The sequence below is a fragment of the Dryobates pubescens genome, chromosome 28, assembly GCF_014839835.1.
Source record: "Dryobates pubescens isolate bDryPub1 chromosome 28, bDryPub1.pri, whole genome shotgun sequence".
In the NCBI taxonomy this organism is placed as follows: domain Eukaryota; kingdom Metazoa; phylum Chordata; class Aves; order Piciformes; family Picidae; genus Dryobates; species Dryobates pubescens.
Window position 1 is genome coordinate 11,305,935 of NC_071639.1, and position 19,679 is coordinate 11,325,613.

The 19,679-nt window shown below is 51.4% G+C and overlaps 1 protein-coding gene across 1 annotated transcript; it reads right to left on the reverse strand.

Moving 5' to 3' along the window:
• Positions 1-61: 61 nt before the first annotated feature.
• NR2E1 (nuclear receptor subfamily 2 group E member 1) lies at positions 62-16,437 on the reverse strand. Its single transcript, XM_054174092.1, has 9 exons — positions 16,143-16,437; positions 11,237-11,382; positions 10,490-10,577; positions 9,736-9,971; positions 8,270-8,416; positions 3,690-3,786; positions 3,151-3,300; positions 2,340-2,445; positions 62-1,360 (listed from the first exon to the last, which is right to left on the reverse strand). The coding sequence occupies exons 1-9, from the start codon at positions 16,165-16,167 to the stop codon at positions 1,198-1,200; spliced, it is 1,158 nt and encodes a 385-aa protein (XP_054030067.1). The 5' UTR covers positions 16,168-16,437; the 3' UTR covers positions 62-1,197.
• Positions 16,438-19,679: the final 3,242 nt, after the last annotated feature.

Sequence of the window (19,679 nt, forward strand, 5' to 3'; positions counted from 1 at the left end):
CTAATACCAAATCAAATTTTGAAGAGTACAGCAGCTATCTTTAAATGTTGTTGGGGTTTTTTTTTTTTCCTACTTCTCTTTTTTTTCCATACATCAAATAAGCAGCTTATAACACTTGTGTGTGTGAGAGAGGGTGTAGGTGAACAAGGCTTCAAAATTAGAACCTGGAGGTTTCTAAGAAGGCATTGGAGACGTTTGGAAATGGTTAGCATTGTATCAGTCAACAACCTTTATTTCTTTCAAATAAAATTCCTTCCATTGAGTTTTATTTTCCTTTGATTACTAATAGTCATTTCACTTCTCTGCACATCTCATTGACAAAGAGTTTGGCCACTCTTGCCTTTGGTTTCAGCACTGTGCCAAGGGGACAGTCAGCAGGTCACCGAAGCGCTCATCTCCGTTGTATTTGGTTTTGCTGTTTCAGTCTTCCTTTCTTGACTTATTTTCTCAGAGGTGTGTGTGTGAATGTGTTTCTGCGTGGAAGAAGGAGGAGGGAAGGTCAGGGAGGAAATGTGTAAAGCTCTTGTGTCTTTGAGATGTTAACCAAAGCGTGGTGACAAGCTTGATCAGAGCTCACCAGTTCATCTGGCGGGAAGAGCGGAGCTGCCGTCATAAGCTACTTTGTAATCAGTTCCGAAGGCCACTTCATGATGTGTTACAGCAGAAGCAATGTTTTGGTAACCTGGTCTTAAATGTTGCCTATCATAATAAAAACTTTTTTTTCCCAACATAGGCTACTTTTAAAACAGTTCTGAAGGCCACTGCATCTCATGTTAGACAGAAGCCCAGTTTGGTCACCCAGTTCCAAATACTGAACAAACCAAAGTACCATTTTTTTTTCCATCTCTCCACATTTTTGTCTCGGATCTGCCAGTTAAACAAGAGAATAGCAGAGTCTTTGTTAACTGTGACTGGCATCTGAATTGCCTCCATCCTGTAGTAACAGGAATAGCAGCCAAATTCCAACCACTTTTCACTTTTTCTGTAGAACAAAGCGTTCTCTCCACGATCTAAATCACTCTGTTCAGAGCAGCAGAATCATATCTACTGGGATATATTTTTTTGTGTCAATGAGTTTAAAGGCTAAACATTCCCAGGCTTATGCTTCCTGTAGACTTTTGTTAGTTGAGGCTTATTCTCCATAGGTCAAAGTTCTTCTCGCAACTGTCCGTCCTGATGGTTGATGTGAAGGTCATCTTATATGTCGCTGGATTTGTACATATCTGAAAGCAGTCTTGTGATTGGTACATTCCCAATGGTCTTTTTGAAGAACACTTCTTCTATCGTGGAGGGGCTAATGGAACGTAAAGCTGGTAGAAGCAACAAAAGCTTTCCAAAGCGACAGGGTTGTGTGGGATACCTGGGAGCCACAGAGAGAAAAATGTTGTTGCAGTTGGTTTGGGTTTTTGTGTGGTGGTGTTGGGTTTGTTCCCAAAGAAAGATTTTTACTTTACAGCAAACACCAGTGTTCAACAAATTCTAGAAATGATTGCTACCTGTGCTCTCCTAAGGGAGGCTAGCAGATGAAGACCAAGGTCTTTGAGTTTTGATTACCTCCTTTGCACTGGTCCTGCTCTGAGGGAATAAACAGAGAGAATCATTTTGGTTCCCTCAGGGCAGCACCAATGCAGAGGGAGAATAGTTTGGGGTTCCCTCAGGGCAGCACCAGGGCAGAGGGAGAATAGTTTGGGGTTCCCTCAGGGCAGCACCAGTGCAGAGGGAGAATAGTTTGGGGTTCCCTCAGGGCAGCACCAGTGCAGAGGGAGAATAGTTTGGGGTTCCCTCAGGGCAGCACCAGGGCAGAGGGAGAATAGTTTGGGGTTCCCTCAGGGCAGCACCAGGGCAGAGGGAGAATCATTTGGGGTTCCCTCAGGGCGGCACCGGTGTGGAGGGAGAATCGTTTGAGGTTCCCTCAGAGCGGCACCAGTGCAGAGGGAGAATCGTTTGGGGTTCCCTCAGGGCAGCACCAGGGCAGAGGGAGAATCGTTTGGGGTTCCCTCAGAGCAGCACCAAAGAAAAATTCTTTCACTGAAAGGGTTGTCAGGCCCTGGAACAGACTTCCCAGGGAAGTGATGCAGTCACCACCCCTGGAGGTATTTAAAAGGCAGGTAGATGTGGTGCTGAGGGACATTTCGTGGTGAACTGAGCATTGGCCTTGATAACTTTAAGGTCTTTTCCAACCTTTTCTGGGATTCTGTTCCGTCAGGAAATGCTAAATCCCAGCAGGCTGCCTGCCAATATCTATTTGTAACAGCCTGGGCCCCATGGGCACTTACTACCATGAGAGCAGGATTTTACCCCTGCACCTGCAGGAAGTACTGAGAGAAGACAGCACTCACCTGGTGTGAATGTAGCTGTTGAGAGTGAGCTGGGCTTCATCCTGCAGGGCTGCGATGGCAGCAGCGTTTCGGAAACTCCTCAGTTCAGAACCACTGTGTGTAGGCACTGGAAAGCAGATCAGTTAGTGGTTCAGCTTGGGTGGGTTAATGCTATCAGTATTCTCTTTAGTTCCCCAGCACCCCACTGTCAGCCTTTCAAAACACAGTGCTGACTATGGGAATGAAGTAAGCAGGAAAAGTCATCAGGTGATACAAGGCTATGCCTGCTTTGAAGTAGCAGCCTCCTAGTTCTCAGCCTGTCAAAATGCAATGTTGGCTGTGGGAATGAAATAAGCAGGAAACCTGTTGGATGATATGAAACTATGCTTTAAAACATCAATTTTTTTTGCTTTAAAGGAGCAACCTCATAGCACTCAGCCTTTCAAAATGTGATGCTGGCTATGGGAAATAAGCAGGAAACCTGTTGGATGATACAAAGCTATGTCTGCTTTAAAACAGCATTTCTTTGCTTTAAAATAGCAACCTCATAGCTCTCAGCCTTTCAAAATGCAGTACTGGCCATGGGAATGAAATAAGCAGGAAACCTGTTGGATGATATGAAACTATGCTTTAAAACATCATTTCTTTTGCTTTAAAGGAGCAACCTCATAGCACTCAGCCTTTCAAAATGTGATGCTGGCTATGGGAATTAAACTAGGGAACCTGTTGGATGATACAAAGCTATGTCTGCTTTAAACCAGCATTTGTTTTGCTTTAAAGTAGCAACCTCATAGCTCTCAGCTCAGGGGAGCAAGAGATCCTGCCTGCTTACCAGCTTTAAAAGTGACAATGCATTTGAGACAGGCAAATTCAGTAGCATCTAGCCGAAGTTGTCTAAATCTAGCCACAACCTCCTGCAAAGCCTGTATTTCTGAGATGATTTTGTTCAGCTTCTGGGAGTCTGTATTGTCACCGTTCATGCCTAGAACAGAAACAGATGAAATAAATCATATTAAAGGCATCTGCTTTATTTTACACTGCTTTCTGACAAAAATCCTCTGTATCAGTATCCACTCTATTGTCACACTTTGTCTATCTGGTTCCATGTAAACTGACTATATTGTGAGAAAGTTAATATAAAATCTTCTCTTGGATGATAACAAACACAGTAATTTGCATTTAAATGACAATGCAAGCAGTCATGAATACAACAAAACAACATTATTTGCATTTAAATATAGATTTATAAATGACAGGTATGCTCTATTGTTCAGCAGGGATTTGTTATTCTTTACATGTTGTTCTTTTTTTTCAGTAATGTATTTTTATGGTAATTTTTGTAACAAAGTCATTAAATGGTGCAATTCTTACCAGATACAGCCAGTAGAGTGTTAGCATCAACTGGAATGGCCCATTGTGCTATTCCTAGAACAAACAGTTCTCTCCAAGCATCTTCCAAAAGCATCAGCTGTCATACAATAGATGTACAATATGACATAGTGTATAATTTATAGATTTATAAACAATTTAAATATGTAAATTTCTTGTTATTTTAAAAACTGCTTTAAATGCCTGTCATGGTGTTTCCCCCACAGCATCCCTTAGCCCTTCTCTTAGCTCTTGAGTTTTGGTGGGTTGGTTTGAGAAGGGGTCTCGAAATAAGCCTGTGGCGTGGCAGAACAGCGCTGGGGGTTGGCTCACTGTGCACCTTGTGGTGGACCAAAGGGCAGGGGAGCTCCTGCCTCGAGGAGCTTGCTCTCAGTAGCAGCAGTGCACAGCCTGAGCTCTCTCCTCTCTCCCTTGGCACACAGATCTGTCCTAGAAGCTGAGGGAGTACTCTCCTATGGTTCTCTAGGGATTACCCTTCTTTCCCTTGGGAAGGTAGGATTTGTGAAGAAAATCCTGGACAAGACCTGAAATGACCACTCTGTAAGGAGCACTGCTTTAGAGCACAAGTGTAGCTTTAACCCCTTCCTTACTGAGCAAGTCTTTAGCTCTTTCAAGCACAGCATCTGCTCAGGGGCAACTCTTTTCCTGCTTTTTTGCTTTAAAACCCTCATAAATTCCAGGCACTAAGAGCTGTTTCAGAGAACAGAAGCACCTATGTTGACAGCACCAGTAGTTCTCTGCAGGTTTTGTACATCCCCTGGGTGTATGGAGGAGGTGTTTGTCTCTGTTTGGAGGCAATGCCTTTGGTTTCCGTGGAGAGGCAGTGGTGCATCTGAGACAAGACTGCTGGTAATGGAGACTGGCAAAGCCACAACAGAGATGTTTAGTCTTGAGGGCATCTATGGGTTGTTGGCCTAGACCAACTAGTCTTAAGAGAGGTCTGGAGGGTCCCCAGTTCATCCAAAGGCATGCTGTGCTGCACACACATTGCTGGGATCTAATCTCTCTCAAAAGGGTGAGAGAGATCTGGGGGCTGAGAACTGCAGTGGCCTCAAAAGGTGTCATCTGGTGGCTCCATGCAGTGAAAAGAGGTTGTCCAAAACTCAAGCAGGTAAAAACCCAAGCAACTAAAACCAAACCACAAGGGTTAGTATTGCTATGGTCTCTGAAAGTATTAGCAGTTTAGATTCTTAAGAAAATAAGGAGGAGACTGTTTGAAGTCTAGGAAGAGTCTGGTGAGGCCTCATCTGGACTACTGTGTCCAGTTCTGTGATTCCCAGTTCAAGAAGGATGGAACTGCTTGACACACAAAGGGCTGCAGAGATGATTAGTCATTGCATGAAGAAAGGCTGAGGGGCTTGGGGCTTTTTAGCCTAGAGAAGACTGAGAGGGAATCTTGCCAATGCTTAGAAATACTTCAAGGGGGCAGGTGTCAGAACAAGAGGTATCAGGCACACATTTGACCATAGAAAGTTCCTTCTAAACATGAGGAGGGACTTCTTTACTCTGAGTGTGGTGGAGCACTGAAGAAGAGACAAGAGGAGACATGGTAATGCAGACTGCCAAAGCCAGAACAGGGATGTTTAGTCTTGAGGGCATCTATGGAACAGGCTGCCCAGAGAGGTGGTGGAGTCTCTGTCTCTGGGGTTGTTGAAAAACTGCCCAGATGTGATCCTGTACAGCCTAGTCTGGGTGAACCTGCCCTAGGAGGGTAGCTGGACTGGATGGTCTCCAGAGGTCCTTTCCAGCCCCTATCATTCTGTGATTTCCTTACATAAGTGAAACTAATAGATGATGCAGAAAGAATGCAGTGAAAGTAAATCCTTCTTCTGTGTGCTACCTTTTAGCAGTACCATGAGTTTGAAACCACCCTGTGGTGGGAGAAGGAGCTCTCAGAGCCTGTGCTCCCAGCTTGTCACTGCAGTTTGTGCCCAGCAGAACTTCTACATAACCTAAAGAAATTGTGACAGGAAAATATTTCTGTTTGAAATAATGACACTGGATTTTACAGTACTGGAAGCTGTATGAAATAGGAAGGGGGTGTCCAGGGTGTGATGACCATCCCAGCTCTGTTCTGAGAGCAGCTGAACCTGCTTGTAAGTCTCCTAACCGCTCCAGCCTGTGAACTCAGCCCCTCCTCTGATAATCCTGCCTGGTGAATGTGCAGGTTTCTTTAGGACATAGGAAATGATTCACCAGCCTTTCATTTGCTTTTGTCAAACTTTTTTTGTGTGTCATTCATTCATGCAGATACAATGGTAATGAATGGTGGTTCCTGGAAGATATCTATTTCATATGTTCTTTCTCACTAAGTCTTTAAAGTCAGAAGACTTCAGAAATAAGAGACTATTCCAATAGCTGAAGCTTTCTTCATGCTTAGGCCTAAGTCTGTAAACCCACCAATTAAAATAATTCCTGCTGAAGTCACACTCCTTCAAAGAAACAAGAACTATCAGGCTTCCTGAAAGGCTGTTTTTTTTGCTTCTCAGCCCCAGTCTGTAAGTATGACCTTTTGTGGGTGACCTGCATTGGGCCAGCCTGCCTTACAGACAAGCTGGGCAGGTGTGCAGGCCAGCAGAACTTGAAGTGTGGCATTTTTGTTGTGTGGCTTCCAGTCCACGATGGGATTAGCTGTATGGAGCCAAGGAAGGGACACAGCCACTGTTTTCCTGAGAGCAGTGACACAGCAATCTTCAGAAGTGTGTTTTGTCAGCAAATTGCTTTCTACTTGTTTCCTTATCTTCCAGATGAAACTGTCACAGAGTCCTGGAAAGCTTTCCTTTTAGGAAGGCCACAAATAAAAGCAACATCCAGGAAAATGTTTTAGACTCTCCCTGAGCAGATGTCAGGGATGCCAAAAGAGAAATGCAGACATTTACAGCTGGGCCATTGTCAAATGAAATCATACAGTGGCACTGTTCTAAAAACCAACTGTCTGATTGTTCATTAAATAAGGTGATGACAGTCAGAGTTGTTTCTTCTCCAGCTCTCCTGAATATGATGGGAATCATGCAGGAGGTGGCCCAGGTTAAAGCTTTAGAGCTGAGAAGCTCTGAGTTTTGAGGAAGCTGGTTTGCAAGGAGGTACAGCAAGTCAAGGTGGTGTTAAGGAGAGGCTGGGATTTTATTATGTAATTCAACATTAGTCCCTAATATGAGAGTGCAAGATACTTAAAGATAATGAGAACAGTCTGTGGCAGATAAGCAGCCTGGGTGTTTGAGGCATGCTTGGTCACGTGCAGTGGAGACCTCCCTTGCTCCCACATCCTGCTGTTCCCCTGTCTGCACTCTAGCAGAGATGACCTTGTGGAAAATGCATCCATATTGTATCACGTAAAGCCTTCACCTAAGGAGCCTCCTGTGACATCATTGGTCTAGAGATGGACCCAGCCTCTTCTCATGTGCTGAGCTTGCTCCTCATCCCTAACATTTGGACCTGCTCCTTTGGTTGCTCAGTGTGAGAGAGCTGGTGCTTCGCAGGAGTAGTGGCAGCAGAAGACAACGTGAGAGAGCAGCTTGCCTGCCCCACTGGAACTGCTGCCTCCCTGCCAGCTTGTGCAGCCCACCAGCCCTATCTCATTGCTCCCTCAATGCTGCAGCCAGAGCTGAGCAGCACCCCCCACTTGCCTAATTTCACAGCAAGGATTTCAAGATGTGGATCTGGTGCTGCAAAAAGGAACATTTCAGTGTAGCTTAGCTTCACCTCACGTTGTGACCATCGTGGTTCACCTTTAGGCAGAAAGCAGTACTGGTTGCCTAAGAAGCTCTTTCAGTTCAAAATGTGGGTTTGCATATCAACAATTGCAATGTGCATCCATGGGAAAGAGCTATTTCCTCTGATGACTGCTGTGTAGCATCTAAGGCACAACATTTCTAGTTACCATTCTGAGAAATTGGCTCTATCATATTCAAGTATTAGACATCTTTTATGGTTTACATAGATTTTTTTCCCCTCCTTCCTGGTTACTTTTGGGGGGGGGGGTGGGGGGGTGTCTTAAATTAGTGCATTATACAAAGCACACCCAGTCCTCATCGAGCATCAAGTCATTAAGAAATTGTTTCAGCTTGTATGGTTCATCTATGAGTCACTTGATGCAAAGGCAAATTGTCACAGGGGGAAACAAGACCAATTAGGAAATATTTTAATTAATGGTGAAAAATATTGGGGGCTGGCCAAATTCTGCTTCCACCATATTGATATGATTGGAAATTCACTGAAGCCAGCATAAATAAGGAAAAAATGTTAAGTAAATGGGAAAAGAGGGAGAGAGAGAGAGAGGGAGAGGGAGAGGGAGAAGAGAGGGAAGGGGAGGGGAGGGGAGGTCTTCAAAAATCACCTTAGTCATATCCTTAGGCCATATGCTTAACTAAGCACTCCTCATCTCAAAATAGCAGAGCAGGATGATGTTCCCCATTTCATAACTGTCCCACAAGCAGAACTGCTCTGAACTTCAGAACTGTTGAAATCCGTTACGGATTTAAAGGTGCAGGGCTCAATCTGAACTCTGAGCTTTCTTTAACAGGCAGACCATGCTGGTGCCACTCCCACCACACATGCCTTACCTGGTCTTGCAAGGACAGGGTGGAGAAGGCTGGGACACTCTTGGCCCACTTGATGCTCATGAACAGAAGCCTGGCTGCTGACTCACAGACGGATTCAGTGGCCACTTCGTAGAGATACATGGGGGTGCCATTGACTTCATGTGGGTACTAATGTCAAAAAAGAAAGCAAAGCAACTTCATACAGTGCCACCAAGGCAGCCTCATCTTCCCCTCTCCTGCAGCTGCCATTCAGTGCACCCTGCTCATGCCCAGTACAATGTGCACTCTCTTTTTCTGCAAGCAGAGGGCATTGCTTTCAGTGGGCTCACTCCAAACTGCTCTCTGCTGCTCATTCCCGCGGGGGAACTGCACTACAGGCAACTGCACTACAGTTCTCCAGGGGAGATGGAAGGGAAAATGCAGTTATTACAGCAAAGGGGGGTGGGAAAGTATCAAAATGCAGTGTCATCCTCTGGTAGCAGAGTTAGAAGAATACAAGTTTGGTTAAGAATTTATAGTTTGTAACCTGTGCTTTAGAAGCTGGTTTAGCATTCCAGCCTTGCTCAGCAAAGCAGTCAGTGCTCATTCACCTTTAACCTTCATCCAGCCTTAACCTTCATCCAGCCTTAACCTTCACCCAGCTTTAACCTTCATCCAGCCTTAACCTTCACCCAGCTTTAACCTTCATTCATCTTCCTGACTGCAGCAGGCCACAAGCAGATGTGTAGAGCTAAGCACAGCTACCTAAAGGGTGTGTAGGGTCAGAATGGTGTTAGGTATTGAAGCATCTGCTGTGTTTTCCTCCTACATTATTTCTGATTCTGTAGTTTCCAAAATTATAATATAAAGCTGTATGTTGGCATCATGTTGATGATGGATTCTCCCATGCTACCAACTCTGGGAATGGAGAACTATTTAAGTTTCCTCTTCTTTGATTATCTAGGTGCTATAAATATACAAAATGCCATTTCAAAAGGGTTAAAGTGTCACCTTCTGACCAATTCCTGTGCAGCTGAGACCACAGCAGTGAGTCCACTGAGCTGCTTATGAAATGTCACAGCCAGAATCACAGAGCCAGCCTAGACAAGTTTCTGTCTGTGTGGACAAGCTGCAGGCTTTGGTCAGTACAGTACTACTGTCTGGACTATACCACTATGGTCATTTTGCTGAAGAAAACTCAGTGATTGCAGCTCACCCTCATGAAACAAGGTTTAAAATTTACTTGTGGGTGGCCTCCAAGCAGAAGGAGGGCGTAAGGATGTAGGGTTTGTACAGAGCAGTCTATCAGTCAGTCCTGCCAATCACTTCTGCAGAGTGCCTCTTACTCCTTTGTATCTTCAGAGCTTTTAGGAGTATAACAAAAGAGACCTCACTACAACCAGCAAGACCTCAAGCCTTGCTCTTTGCTACGTCCAACCCAGGGGCAGGTTGCCGGCACCTCAGCAGCAAGGTCCACAGGCCCACCAGTGACTGAGGCAGCGGCTGACCTTTGGGGTAGGCTGTGCCAGGCCCACCAGAGCCTGCCTCTCTGGGGTGCCAGTGACAGCAGCCAGCTCCAGGCTGTGGGTCTCCAGCTGGGAGACAGCGGTGAAGAAGGCAGGCGCTGGCAGGGCGGTGGCAGGGAAGTGTGGGGCACTGCCACTCTCCTCCTTGTGCCCACGGAAGTAGAGGGCCACCTGCTTCCGTATCGTCGACGTCCGGGGACCCCGCTCGTGCTGCACTGCTGTGGGGCATCAAGGAGAGAGAGGCAAGGGGGTCACTGCAGGGTCCTGCGCTGGGTACCCCATGCTGCTGGGCTGGGCTGGGCTGGGCTGGGCTGGGCTGGGCTGGGCTTCCCAGCCTCAAGTTGTGCCACGGAAGGTTTAGGTTGGATATTGAGAAAAATTTCTTTACTGGAAGAGTGGTCAGGCATTGGAACAGGCTGCACAGGGAGGTGGTGCAGTCACTGTCCCTGGAGGTGTTCAAAGAACGTTTAGACGTGATGCTTGGGGATGTGGTTTAGCGGGTATGGTGGTGCTGGATTGATGGTCGGACTTGATCTTGAAGGTCTTTTCCAACCAAAATGATTCTATGATTCCCTCCCCACAATTTTGTGCCACCCACTGAAGGGGCGTCTGGGGACAAATGGGTGAAGCTGCCAGGGGAAGATACGGTCATTAGGGGCCCGGGGTGGGGGATGGGGGCACACCCCACTCCCTGGTTCAGAGCAGGGCCCGGCCCCGGGAGAGGGGGAGCAGGTACCGTCTTTGTTCATGTTGACCTCCAGGCACTTCTTCAGGCGGCAGGCCCGGCACTGGTTCCTGTGCGTCTTATCCACCGGGCAGCCTCCCTGCAACCACACAGCCAGCGTCGGCCGGGGGGAGCAGCTCCCTCGCCCACCGGCACACGGAGCCCTCCCCGCGGAGGCAGAAGGCGCGGAGGGGCCGCTCCTGGGTGTGCAGGGCAAGGCCGTGCCGGGGTGCTTGGCCCCGCAGACGACCGTGCTGTGCCATGCCAGGCCGTGCCGGGCCGTGCCACCTTCAGCACCCGAGACAGCGACTGCGGCGCCTCCCCCTCGGGTCGCCCCAGTCCTTTGTGCCCCCCTCCCGGTTCTCCATCTCTGCGTCCCGCCGACCGGTGGTCCAGGGCTGGAACTGAGCTCAGTGGGAAGGGGGAAAAGCAGCCCCGCCTGGGTGGGAATGATGTCGGCTGCCTATCGGCCAGCTGTGGATCGTGACTCACCGAGGGGCTGCCCCTCTCTTTCCTCCTGCAGTTAGCACCCCCACCGTCGTCATCCCGGCTCCCTCCTTGGGCATACCTCTGCCCTCCCCAGTGGGCTGTGACTGCACGGCCCAGGGCAGGGGGACGTGTTGGGACCCCAGCCTCGGCCCAGGACCCCCTGGGAAGGGAGGATTTGGTGCGTGCTGAGGGGGGCTACAGGGGAGGTGCAGGATCGGAGGTGCAGGTTCAGAGGTGCAGGTGGCGGGGGCACCGCGCTGCTGCCCGTACCTGGTTTCCCGATTTGCAAACATAGGTCCTATTCCTCCTGATGCTCCGCTTGAAAAACCCCGAGCACCCATCGCAGGCGTAAACCCCATAGTGCTTCCCGGAGCTGCGGTCCCCACACACTTTGCAAGGGATGTCTAAAATGCGACCTGAAAGCAAAGAGGGGGAGAGAGAGAGAAAGAGAGAGAGAGCGCTCAGCAATCTGACCTCCGGAGGGATTAGCCCCAGAGCCGCAGTACAAGCAAATAATGAAGTGATTTTATAGCCAACTTTCTTTTCCTTGAGCAAGTGTCAGTTTTCGACAATGAGCATTATTCATGCCCCGCTACGTTTATTTGGATCTTCTATAATCGCCAAGACCCATTTTGGAAGGGAAGATTACAGCAGCGGGAGCAGCAGACTTGCCTGCTAGAAGTGGGGATGCAGAGGCGGGGGGGTGGGGGTGTTTAGGGGAGGGAGGGGGGCGTTTCTTTTGCCTTCTGGCGCTCAGCAGAGGACGGCCCTTTCCCCGGGCAGTCAGGAGACCGAATCACAGAATAAACCAAAACAAAATAAAATGACCGGGAAGCCAAGTAACCTCCTCTCCCGCCTAGCAACCCCAGCAAAAGGGGGCTGGCTTCTGCTGCAGACCAGACGTGCCATTTCTTCACCCCAAAACCTGCCGCAAAACTTTCCGCCTCGCCTTTGTACGGGGACGCGGCTGCCGGGCGCTGCCTGGCTTTGCCCGGAACTGCCAAAGCTCTGGGCTAAAGTAAAAACTCGTACACATTATTGCAGCCCGGTGCAAGGAACCCGCCAAACCCCCGCTCAGGTTCTGCCTGTTTTGGCTTTTCTTGCTTTTCTTTTTTTCTCGTTTTCCTTTTTCTCTTTATTTTTCTTTTTCTTTTATCTTTATTTTTTTTTATTTTATTTTTCCTATTATTTTTATTTTTTCTTTTTCCTTTTCCCCCCTTTTCTTTTTATTCCTTTATCTTTTTTTTACTTTATTTCCCTTCCCTTCCCTTCCCTTCCCTTCCCTTCCCTTCCCTTCCCTTCCCTTCCCTTCCCTTCCCTTCCCTTCCCTTCCCTTCCCTTCCCTTCCCTTCCCTTCCCTTCCCTTCCCTTCCCTTCCCTTCTTTTCTCCTCTTCTCTCTTCTCCCTCAAATAGCCTTCTTCCTTCCTTCCTACCAGAACTTCAGTTCTCACTAAACCTTAGTCTTCAAACTCCAAGGGAGAACAGTCGGGGCCCCTATCTTTGTTTGGAATTGTTTCAGGGAGAGCCGCGGCTGCGGGTGGGAATGAGGACTGGAAGGGGAAAGCGGCAGCGTGCGGTGCAGTGCGGTGCTGGGGGTGCGTGGGGGAGAAATAGAAACAGGCCGCAGGGGCTCCTTTCTCTCCCTGGAGAATTTAGGAGTCCGAGATACTTTCAGACATGTCTATGCTAAGGCTCTAAGACAATGCCTGCTGGCAGACAATAGACACATTAGATAAAGTGTTAACTTAATGATTTTGCCCATTGAAACTCGTTTGACTGCCTCCAATGAGCACAAGCTGCCAGCTTCTCCCCTAAATGAAACCCGACAGCTGCTATACACAACACGGCGAGAGGGACGGGGGATTAGGTTAGGGACTGCGAGAGGGAGGGGTGGCGGAGGGAAGGAAGGTGGGAGGGAGGGAAAGAGGTTAAAGAATAGAAAACTTTTGCGCAATTAATAAGGAGCGCAGCTGAAGGAAGCCCCCCTCCGCCCCCGCCTCACTGCCTGCGAGCTCGCCGCGGCTTTGGAGCTGCAGGTAGGCGCCCGTGAGGAGGGCTGGGGCCAAGGCACGGTTTCTGGGAGTGTGTAATTACAAGCCCTCCTTGCCACCTGCCTATTGGGGCACCAGTGACCCGTCAAAAAGTGTAGCATGGGAATTCGGATATCGCACAATGCCAACGGGGGAAAGCGCTCGACTTCCCTCTCCAGCCCTTAGCATCCACGGGGAGAGAGAGGGTCCACACGCACGCACACAAAGGAGGAAGAGGAGGAGGGGCAGGCTGGGGGGTGGGAGGAGAGACACTGGAGCGGTACGTGCAGCGCTGATGCATCCCGGTGCGGAGCCCGGCACCGCCGCCCTGCCCTGGCGCACCCCGGTTGCGGGGACACCCCTCTCCCACTCTCTGGTCCCCCTTCCCTCGGCCGGGGAGCCCACCGAGGGGCCGCCACCCGGGACACCAGGAGATCGCGGGGTTCCCCGCTTCTCCCACCGGCCTGTGGCCAGCCGACTTGGTCGGTGTTAAAAGCAGCGGCGGAGAGGGAAGAAACTGGGGTCAGTTTTACAGCACAGTTTTCCCCAGACGGATTTGAAGTTTGCGAACCGCTTTCCGAAAATCCTGTGCGTGTTCTCTGTACCTATCCGCGCTGTGCGTGCTCACACGCCTTGTATACATTCCTCACACGTCCACGCACTCCACTGGTAGGACCCCAGCACCTGCAGCACCTTGCCGACCCCGAATAACCACTCTCCCAACCATCGGAGCAATGCGGCCCGTCCGATCAGCCCCGCGGTCCCCGACGAGGCGGAGGGAGAGGCTGGAGCCCCCCACCCCGCAGCCCGCCCGCAATCCTGGCCACTCTCTACCCCCTGCCCCAACCCCCTCCTCTTCCCCCCCATCGCCACTCCACGGAGGCTGTTGTGAGAAAACTTTCGTGCCGGGCAAAATATAAAACAAGTAGACGGGGAAGAGGCAGCGCAGGGGGTGGGAAGAGAAAAATGTAAGCTTGACACGGGGTCATGAGATAACTGATTAACTCTGTTTAAAAGCGCTCCGGTTCCCCGAGGTACCGCTTCGTCTCAGAAGTTTAGCGCTAAGAAAATGGAATTTCTGTTCAGCTGGGAAACCGTTTTGAACATCCCACGACAGGGGGTCCTTGGGGGCTTTTTTTGTGTGTCATAATTGCTTAAAGGATATATGGCAGCCCTGATTACTGTAATTACCATCAGAGGTTGTTGAAAGAAGTTAGTCTGGGCTCGGGGGACGGCGGGATGGGGTCTTGTTACCACCCAGGCAGACATCGCCGCTGACATCTCTAGACGCCCACCGGCGGGCAGAAAAGCTAGGCCGGAGCACCCCTTGCCTGGGACCTCCCCCCGGGACCCCCGGGGTGGGCGCCCAGGCCCCGGGATAGCGGCCCGGGCTTTTGCGTGCGCTGCCGAGGCCGGTGGCATTCGGGCTCCGGCCCAGAGTGGTCCCCGCCTGTACACATACCCGTAGGGCCTGGCCGGGGCAGGCCTGGGGGTCCCTTTCGGGCGGTCCCAGGGATGTCGGGAGGGGGGTAGGAGCCAGCAGGGACAGCAGCAGCGGTGCCGGGGGTGGCCCAGCTCGCTGCGACCGGAGGCGCGGTCCAGCCTTGCGGGCTTTCTCGTCCGCAAAATGTCTCCGGCAGAAGCTCCGCCGGCCTCTGGGGACGAGGTTCTCCGGCCTCTCCTACCCCTTCTCCAACACTCAGAAACCTGTCCGGAGCCCCTGCAACGTCCCGGCGCAGCTGCCCAGGGGCCCGATCCCGCTCCCCTCGTTTTACCGATCACTTCGAGCAATGTAGCCGGCGGGAAAGCAGCATCGGCCGCCGCAGGTTTGGGGTTTTGCCGTTGCCCTTTCCCCTACGCCCTTTACCTCTTCCACCATCGTCCCACTATTATGCATATAGATATATATTTCCCCCGCCCCCCCCTTCGGAGGGTACTGGCGAAGAAAAATGCCGCGCTCAGCCCCACGGGGGAAGAAATCAAGCCATCCCAGGCCAAAACGGCAGCATCCCGGCCACAGCACTGGGTCCTCGCCACTTCCACGCTGCGGCCTCTTCCTGCCCGCCGGCCCCACCGCCGCGGACCTTCACCCTCCACGTCCTGTCCCGGCTTCCCTGTCCCCGTGGACAAAGCGCGGACCAGGGTCAAAATAATGGAGGCAGCGGCAAGGAGAAGGCCGCGGGCCTGGCGGGGGGCGGCCGGTGGCAGGTACCGCGGCGGGTCCCTCCCGGCTCTGCCGCCCTTTCCCCGCCGCTCCGCAACCCCGGGAGCTCGCCGGAGCGCAGAGGAAATAACTGTCCGATCCATCACTTGTCAGACATTAAATTGGATTGAGTATTTTTGCCCCCCCTTTGTTACTGACTCCATCCATATTACAAACTCCAAAAGTCCCATTGGGATTATAGGAATTGAGCCATTCTGTAAGAGCGGTTAGTCATGCTTTAAATTCCCCAGTTATGAGGTGCATGGATTAAGGATTAAGGAAAATGTGACTTTTAAGTTGTTTCTGCTTTCCTCGTTGCAGGATTATTTGTTGTAACTGGAAATGGTGTGCAAAGCATTGCGTTTAAATCCTCCTTCAATAGAGTTGCTTACGCGATTCCGTGACCGGAGTTTCAAACTCTTAAAAAGAAATTATTATGTCGCAGAAGATTGCATAAAGTCCGTGAGAAAAGCAGCACGTTTCAATTCCCTAAGGTCCTTTAAATCCAAACCTTCCTCCCTCCACCCCAGTACCGGAGACCCGCAGACAACCACCCGCGCCCCGGCGGGACGAGCCCCCTGCCCGCCACCGAAGTTGCCTTTCCCCGGGGCTCGCTGTCCCACCCCGGGCTCCTGTGCTGAAAGCCGGGGTGGGCAGCTGGAGAGCGGCTTGTTGTGAGCCTTGGGCCCAAACTCCACCGGGGCAGCTCCAAGCCCATACATTCGTTGCCAATCCGAATGGACATTTACACTTCTTGGTTTTTTTTTCCTTTTTTCTTTTCCTTTTTTTTTTTTTTTTTTTTTTTTTACCGGGGAGGGGGAAAGCAAACCCAAACCACAACAACACCCCCCCACCCCCCCTTCCTTTTCCCTCCCCTCCACCTCCCTCTCCTCAGGCTGGGCTGCAGCCGATGCTCGAAGCCTCCACCGCGTTATTACCCACTTGTTGATCCCGCCGGCTTGCTCATGCTCGAAGCCCCCGGGAGTCGTTAAACTCGGGGCGAAGTGTCAGCGCCGGGGCGAGGGGGTGCGATGCCCCCCCGTCGTCGTGTCCCACCCCCCCACCGCCGCCGGTGCGGCTGCTTCGCCGGGCAGGTGCCTCCCTCAGGCTCTCACTGCTGGCTCCGTCGCTGGGACCGGCACATCCTCGCAGCTGCCCCGCTCCCCAACGACGTCCTCCGGAGGGACGGGGATGCACTGCGGGGACGTGGCAAAGTCGGGGGAACGGGGGGACGGTGTGTGAAGAGGAAAAAAAAAAGGCAAAAAAGGCAAGAAGAAGGGGAAAAAAAAAAAGGCAACGAAATGACCCAAAGTCCGCGGTCTGTCGTTGCCCCCTCCCCCCGTGAGCAGATGCTCTCGGGACCCCGGGAGGATGTAGGGGGATGCGAGTGGGCTCGCCACCGCGCTCTTGGAAGGCAAGTGAGAGCCACAGCAAAGGCAAGCGAGAGCCACAGCAGCCAGGACAACAATGAGGCGAAGGAGAAGGTAGGATGGGGAGTGGGGCTCTGCGCCGAGCGCCTCGGTGCAGCGAGCAGGGAGATCAGAGCCTGGAAAAATAATGGAAGAGGGGAAAAGGCGTCAGAGGAGGCTGTCTCTGCCTCTCAGAAACTGAATGGTATAAAAAGGGAAAGGTTTCCAGAAGTTCATTGCACTGGCTGACTTTGCGCTTTGAGCTCCAGGCTTCGGCCCCTATAATATCGGCAGAGGTTGTGACAGGCAGCGGCGGGGAGGGGAGAGGGCCGGAGGGACGCCCCTTGCCCACTGAGCTTCCCTCGCTTTCCCCCCAACTCCTGACGTCACCCCGCGCTGGGAAGGGGAGGGGGCCGGGAGAGGGTTAAATGCTAATGATATTAATGAACCCCCGAGCCGCTTCCACACAAAATGCAGCGGCTGCCGAGATGATTCCGCCTCCTCACTCGCCTTGTGCCCTCGCTGTCATAAAAAGCGACGACCTCCCTCCCACAACAACTCCCCCCCCCCAAAAAAAAAAAGAAGAAAAAAAGAAAGATTTTTTTTTTTTAATTAAAAAAAAAAAAAAAAAAAAAAAAAGAGGAGACAAAAACAAAGCAGAAAGAACGGATCAAGATCGCATTTCTTCTGCGTTTCCCCGTGGCGAGCTGGGGCCCGCCCGCAGTTCGTCCCTGCCCTTGCTCCGGTCCGGGCAGCGGCTGCGCTGGGGGCCGGAGTGCGAGGCGGACCGGACCGGGCCGAGCTGAGCCGAGCCGAGCCGATAGGAGCCTGGCCGAGCTGCCAGCCTTCCAGCCGGGCGGTCAGAATTCCTGCTGCCGCGGGAGCCAGGGAATGGAGTAGGGACTGGCTCCCGGGGGCGTAGGGTGGAATGTGGAGCGGGACTAGTTTCCCCCTTGGGAGGAGGTGGGAGAGCTCTTCCCTGCCCCAGCCTGGTAAACCTCCACTTTTCCCAGCGCCTGGAGCCGGGTCCATCTCCACTTGTTGCCCGCTCAAGCGACCCGTGCACGGGGCACCGCTGGCACCACCAAGCTCAGCCCCGCGGCTCCCGACTCCGCGTTGCTTGGCGCCGGGACTTGTTGCACGGCGGCCGTGCAAGGAGCCCGCCCAGAGTCACTCCTCCAGCCCCAACACCGGGTCCGGCGAGCGGGCATCCACCGCCCCGGTCCCCGGGGGTTGACCTCTGGGCACTGCCGTCCCCCTGAGTGCCCTGGCAGCGCTGCCGGGCCTGGGGTGCAGGGGGATGGCGAGGGGCCAGAGGTGGGACCCTTCCCACCATAACAGCTCTGGTTCCACTCCTGCTGGAAACTCTCTGAGGCAGGAACTGGTAGAGCAGCCCGAGGGTGGGGAGAGGTGCGCGTCTGGGAGGAAAGGAAAAGAAAGAGCATCTCTCCTGCAGGTACAAACTGAGGTGGGCAATGGCACCAGAAAGCAGGGGAAGCGTTGCTGAGGAGTTTGTGAAGCCCTCGCAAGTCCCTCGGTGACTGCTTTCTCCTCTCTGCTACCGGCGTGGTGTGTTAATGCACCACAGCTGACTTCTTTGCTGGCTGTGATTCAGCCCAGCCCTAAACATGCTGTTTCTGACCTTTCTGCACTTTGTCCTTCTGTCCCAGATCATAGGTGACCCCTCTTGTGCCTGGTACTATACCTGTGTCACAGGGCTACACAACTCCAGACAGCTGGATGTTCCAGACACTGGGATGCCAGGGACTTTCTGCTTTTGCTCCCCATGATACTGGATACTGGTTCATCCAGGGCACAAACTGAAGCCTTGAATCTGGACAAGCCTGGTCCTGCCTGACAGTGAGGGACACTGTCCAGAGGGCTGAGAAGTTGCTCAGGGAGATTCCAGAAAACAAAGAAACTAGTGGATCAGGGAATGCAAACAGATTTTCACTCTAAATCTGCTTCCAGGGAGGCAGGGATAAGTTCACGTCCTGTAGCAACCTTCAGGACAAGGCAGGAGATGACCATGTTACCATGCCAGAGTAGTGGTGCCTGGAGGCCAAAAGAAGAGCAACAAGGACCTAACCTGTCTCTGGACATCTCCTGCACTAATGAGACAGATCTCTGGCCACAATCCTTTGCCTCCTAAACTCAAAGTCACCTGAAAAACACTGGAAAGGCCAGTCAAACTGCATGGGTTCCTGCCACACCAGGGACAAGATGCTCGGAATTAGAGCAGGGTTTTCCCTCCCATGTACAGCATCAGGCTGTGCCAAAAGAGAAAAGGCAGAGTTCAGACTATCCTACCTCTCCACCCAAAACTCCATTAATATAAACCAGATACACAAAGCTAGCTCTGGGCATCAGCATTTCCCTGTCCCCTGGGCTGTGCATGGTGCTGCTTTGCAAGCCTGCACCAGCTGAGGTTTGTCCCCTGTCTCCTCAAAGCCTTTCTTGTGGTTTTTGTGATGGACAGAGATAACTCAGCCCTGCAGGTGAAAGCAGGATGCATCTAGGGAAGAGTTGTCTCCTCACTCCAGCTTTTCACTGCAGCTTCTATCAAAGCTGTTTCCATGGTCATTTAGTGGAAAAGTAGTCCAGCTCCAACAAGGCAGGAAATTATAGTCAGCATTTAGCATTTATCGTTATTACCATTTAGCATTTGCAATTACTGTCCTGGTTTCAGCTGGGGTAAAGTTAATTTCCTTCCTAGGAGCTGGTACAGTGCTGTGTTTTGGATTTAGGATGAGAATAATATTGCTAATACATTAATGTTTTAGTGGTTGCTGAGCAGTGCTTAATCTAAGCCAAGGACTTTGCAGTTTTTCATACTGCCCTGCCAGCGAGGAGGCTGGGAGTGCAGGAGCAGCTGGGAGGGAGCACAGCTGGGACAGCTGACCCAGGCTGGCTAAAGGGATAGTCCATACCATATGATGTTGAGCTCAGTATATAAATCTGCAGGGAGCTGGCCAGAGAGTTGTAGCCCACTGCTCAGAGACCGGCTCAGCCTCGGTCAGAAGGTGGTGAGCAGTTACAGTGTGTTCTGGTTTGTATAAGCTTTTATCAG

What these genes read in the sequence shown, in the direction of transcription:
- NR2E1 (XM_054174092.1), bottom strand. Translation starts at nt 16,167, where the DNA reads ATGAGCAAGCCGGCGGGATCAACAA. An exon ending in CAAGCCGGCGGGATCAACAA is followed by an intron (nt 11,383 to 16,142) that starts GTGGGTAATAAC and finishes CTTTGCTTTCAG; the next exon opens with GTCGCATTTTAGACATCCCT. An exon ending in GGTCAACATGAACAAAGACG is followed by an intron (nt 9,972 to 10,489) that starts GTACCTGCTCCC and finishes GATGCCCCACAG; the next exon opens with CAGTGCAGCACGAGCGGGGT.